Consider the following 5000-nt stretch of genomic DNA (forward strand, 5'->3'; position numbering starts at 1 on the left):
GCCCCGCCCACCAACTCTATACACGATGTGATTGGCCTGGCCAGAGTTTCGTTTTTTCCAGCTCGCAAGCCAACAGGAGAGTTGCTATGTTGCGTTCTTTTTGTCCACCGAAGTCGATTTACGAGTCGTTTTCTGGAGTTACGAACCGGAAGTTGCAAAAACAACAACAATGGCTTTAAGCCGAGTCTGGAGCAGAAAGCAGAGCTGTAGCCTAACGTTAATCAAAACGTAACTTTCATGTATCAAACTGTGAAATATATTTGTGTAATATGTCAATAACTGGGTGAATAGAATCCTAAATGTTACTAAAAATGTTACAAAAATCCAATTTTTTTTCTCAGACTCGTAGTATGGTGTGAAAAGAACGCAACAACCCCGCGGTTATTCGTTGTTCGAGCTACTAGTCGCAATTACAAGACAAAAAGAACGCGACACTAGACTGACCCTGGCTGCAAATTACATTTGCTGCCGCTAGGTTGCGTCTAGATTTCTAGGCTAGTACCCACCAACACTGAAACATCTTTATTGTATTGTTAGTTTGACTGTAAATAGTCACATAGTCCTCAAATGATTAAATCGAGGGACAAATTATCAACAACAGTCTTTTGTATTTGTTTAAGTAGTTTTTCAAGCCAACGTTTTCTGCAACTGTAAACTGTACACCTTCTGGTTTTGGATGCACAAAAGCAGCAATCTAAAGTTGCCTTGAGGAAATATTTTAAGGATTAATTTGTCAACTATTGTCCCTTATTTAAATAAAATGCCAAATGTACAGTACAGGCCAAAAGTTTGGACACACCTTCTCATTCAATGTGTTTTTTTTATTTATTTTCATGACTATTTACATTGTAGATTCTCACTGAAGGCATCAAAACTATGAATGAACACATATGGAATTATGTACTTAACAAAAACACCTGTGAAGGTAAAACCATTTCAGGTGACTACCTCATGAAGCTCAATGAGAGAACACCAAGGGTTTGCAGAGTTATCAAAAAAAGCAAAGGGTGGCTACTTTGAAGAATCTAAAATATAAGACATGTTTTCAGTTATTTCACACTTTTTTGTTAAGTACATAATTCCATATGTGTTCATTCATAGTTTTGATGCCTTCAGTGAGAATCTACAATGTAAATAGTCATGAAAATAAAAAGGAAACTTATTGGATTAGAAGGTGTGTCCAAACTTTTGGCCTGTACTGTGTGTTTTTTAATTCTGTAATTAAGAACCGTAATCTTTGATCGCAGGATTATTCATCACCTGTAATGCTGCAATCCAATATCTTCATTTACATTCAGCAGTTTCTTCTCTTGTTCTTTCTGAATCTGATGTTGCACATTTTTTTTTTTTTTTTTACACCAAATTCACACGATGACATGAAAAAAGCTGTGAAATTTCTGTATCCTACCTGTAGCTGTTGTTCTTATTGCAGTTTTTTTTCTGACAGCAAGATGCAATAAATGGAAATGAAATATAAAAAAAAACAATCCGTACAGCAGACAAAACACTTGTAGGTTTACTTGCTGCACATATGCAAAATTATACGCATGAAAACAAAAATTTGCGTTCCTATTAACAAACCATTTAAAGTGCATTCCCGTCACATGACCCTGCTGTCCTGCAGATAACCAACAGCGTGCGTTTCTCTGCTGTTTTGCAGGGGATGCTGGAACCAACCAAAGAGCCTGTGAAGCCCGTCTCTGCAGCGGAGATGATCGCTTCCATAGCGCAGGCACCTCCGGTGGCTCCAGAGAAAAGCTCCTGTCCCTCAGACTCAGTCCAGGTGGGACGTCCCCTCAGAGCTTCTTATTCTTTATTTTATAAAAGGACAGCACGCGTTAATTTACATTTCTGTAAATGGGCAGGTGTTAGCCAGCCGGCAAAATTTTCAACTGTTAGTCCTTTTGCCAGATGATTTTAGACCAGAGCAACAGGACACAACAAGACATTAGTACAGGTTAAACTATACAGACAGAAGTCTACAAGACATTAGTACAGGTTATACTATACAGACAGAAGTCAACAAGACATTAGTACAGGTTATACTATACAGACAGAAGTCAACAAGACATTAGTACAGGTTATACTATACAGACAGAAGTCAACAAGACATTAGTACAGGTTATACTATACAGACAGAAGTCAACAAGACATTAGTACAGGTTATACTATACAGACAGAAGTCTACAAGACATTAGTAGTTACAAGACATTAGTACAGGTTAAACTATACAGACAGAAGTCTACAAGACATTAGTACAGGTTATACTATACAGACAGAAGTCTACAAGACATTAGTACAGGTTAAACTATACAGACAGAAGTCTACAAGACATTAGTACAGGTTATACTATACAGACAGAAGTCAACAAGACATTAGTACAGGTTATACTATACAGACAGAAGTCTACAAGACATTAGTACAGGTTAAACTATACAGACAGAAGTCAACAAGACATTAGTACAGGTTATACTATACAGACAGAAGTCAACAAGACATTAGTACAGGTTATACTATACAGACAGAAGTCAACAAGACATTAGTACAGGTTATACTATACAAACAGAAGTTAACAAGACATTAGTACAGGTTAAACTATACAGACAGAAGTCAACAAGACATTAGTACAGGTTAAACTATACAGACAGAAGTCAACAAGACATTAGTACAGGTTATACTATACAGACAGAAGTCAACAAGACATTAGTACAGGTTATACTATACAGACAGAAGTCAACAAGACATTAGTACAGGTTATACTATACAGACAGAAGTCAACAAGACATTAGTACAGGTTATACTATACAGACAGAAGTCAACAAGACATTAGTACAGGTTATACTATACAGACAGAAGTCAACAAGACATTAGTACAGGTTATACTATACAGACAGAAGTTAACAAGACATTAGTACAGGTTAAACTATACAGACAGAAGTCTACAAGACATTAGTACAGGTTAAACTATACAGACAGAAGTCAACAAGACATTAGTACAGGTTAAACTATACAGACAGAAGTCAACAAGACATTAGTACAGGTTAAACTATACAGACAGAAGTCAACAAGACATTAGTACAGGTTATACTATACAGACAGAAGTCAACAAGACATTAGTACAGGTTATACTATACAGACAGAAGTCAACAAGACATTAGTACAGGTTATACTATACAGACAGAAGTCAACAAGACATTAGTACAGGTTAAACTATACAGACAGAAGTCTACAAGACATTAGTACAGGTTATACTATACAGACAGAAGTCAACAAGACATTAGTACAGGTTAAACTATACAGACAGAAGTCTACAAGACATTAGTACAGGTTAAACTATACAGACAGAAGTCAACAAGACATTAGTACAGGTTATACTATACAGACAGAAGTCAACAAGACATTAGTACAGGTTAGGGTAAGGGTTAAGGTTAGGCATTTAGTTGTGATGGTTAAGGTTAGGGTAAGGGTTAAAGGAACACGCCGACTTATTGGGAATTTAGCTTATTCACCGTAACCCCCAGAGTAAGACAAGTCCATACAGACCCTTCTCATTTCAGTGCGTAAGGCTGTCTGACGGCTCCAACATTAGCTTAGCCTAGCACAGATCCTGCAGGTGAATGGTTCCAACTAGCCTACTGCTCCCAATTGTGACAAAAGTGACAAAATAACTCCAACATGTTCCGATTTACATGGTTAAACTGATTTGTAGAAGTCTGGCGTGTACAAAAACAACGTAACATGAGACACAAGCCATCTTCTAACAGTAAACAAACCGGGAACTATATTCTCAGACAGGCTTGCTGCGAGCATATCACTCCGCCCAAGTACTATATTCTTCCGCCTGAGAATATAGTTCCCGGTTTGTTTACTGTTAGAAGATGGCTGTGTCTCATGTTACGTTGTTTTTTGTACACGCTGTGACTCTACAAATGTTCCTGTTATTTTGTCACTTATTGGGAGCAGTAGGATTACTGGAACCATTCACCTGCAGGTTCTGTGCTGGCCTGATGCTGCTGGAGCCGTCAGACAGCATTACAGCACGCACGGAGATGAGAAGGGTCTGTATCGACTTGTCTAACTCTGGGGGTTACGGTGAATAAGCAAAATTCCCAATAAGTTGGCGTGTTCCTTTTAAGGTTAGGCATTTATGGCGTTTTTCCATTACATGGTACCTAATTGGGTACCTAATCGACTCGCCTCGACCCTACTCGACTCTACTCGGCGCACTGTGCGTCCCTTTTCCGTTGCAGATTTTAGTATTGCCTCAGCGTGGCCGGTCGTCATAGCGACTGCCGTGGGCGTGGCTCGGTAGCGTTGCATTTCCCCCGACTCATTTCCTGGTTCTCCTTCTCCGTAAACAACATGAAATCAACAAGATAGTTAACTTTTCCTGCTCCAGATCTCCCACCGTGGTCAGAAAGAACAGGGGAGACTCTTAGTTTCTCTCAATATATGACTCTAGAGTCACTACTCGCCATCACTCTCTCACTCACTTTACCACACACACACACACACACACTCACTATATGACTCTAGAGTCACTACTCGCCATCACTCTCTCACTCACTTTACCACACACACACACACACACTCACTATATGACTCTAGAGTCACTACTCGCCATCACTCTCTCACTCACTTTACCACACACACACACACACACACACTCACTATATGACTCTAGAGTCACTACTTAACATCTCTCACTCACTTTACCACACACACACACACACACACTCACTATATGACTCTAGAGTCACTACTCGCCATCACTCTCTCACTCACTTTACCACACACACACACACACACTCACTATATGACTCTAGAGTCACTACTCTCCATCACTCTCTCACTCACTTTACCACAAACACACACTCACTATATGACTCTAGAGTCACTACTCTCCATCACTCTCTCACTCACTTTACCACACACACACACACACACACACTCACTATATGACTCTAGAGTCACTACTCGCCATCACTCTCTCACTCACT

General features: G+C 39.3%; 1 protein-coding gene across 4 annotated transcripts in view; it reads left to right on the plus strand.

Moving 5' to 3' along the window:
* aftpha (aftiphilin a) overlaps positions 1-5000 on the plus strand; it is a 39718-nt gene that overhangs the window by 27037 nt on the left and 7681 nt on the right. For all 4 annotated transcript variants that reach the window (XM_028598441.1, XM_028598443.1, XM_028598442.1 and 1 more), the window contains exon 6: positions 1661-1783. In XM_028598441.1, the coding sequence (XP_028454242.1) occupies positions 1661-1783 (123 nt within the window). The remainder of the gene's footprint in view (positions 1-1660; positions 1784-5000) is intronic.

The sequence above is a fragment of the Perca flavescens genome, chromosome 2 (assembly GCF_004354835.1).
Source record: "Perca flavescens isolate YP-PL-M2 chromosome 2, PFLA_1.0, whole genome shotgun sequence".
In the NCBI taxonomy this organism is placed as follows: Eukaryota; Metazoa; Chordata; class Actinopteri; order Perciformes; family Percidae; genus Perca; species Perca flavescens.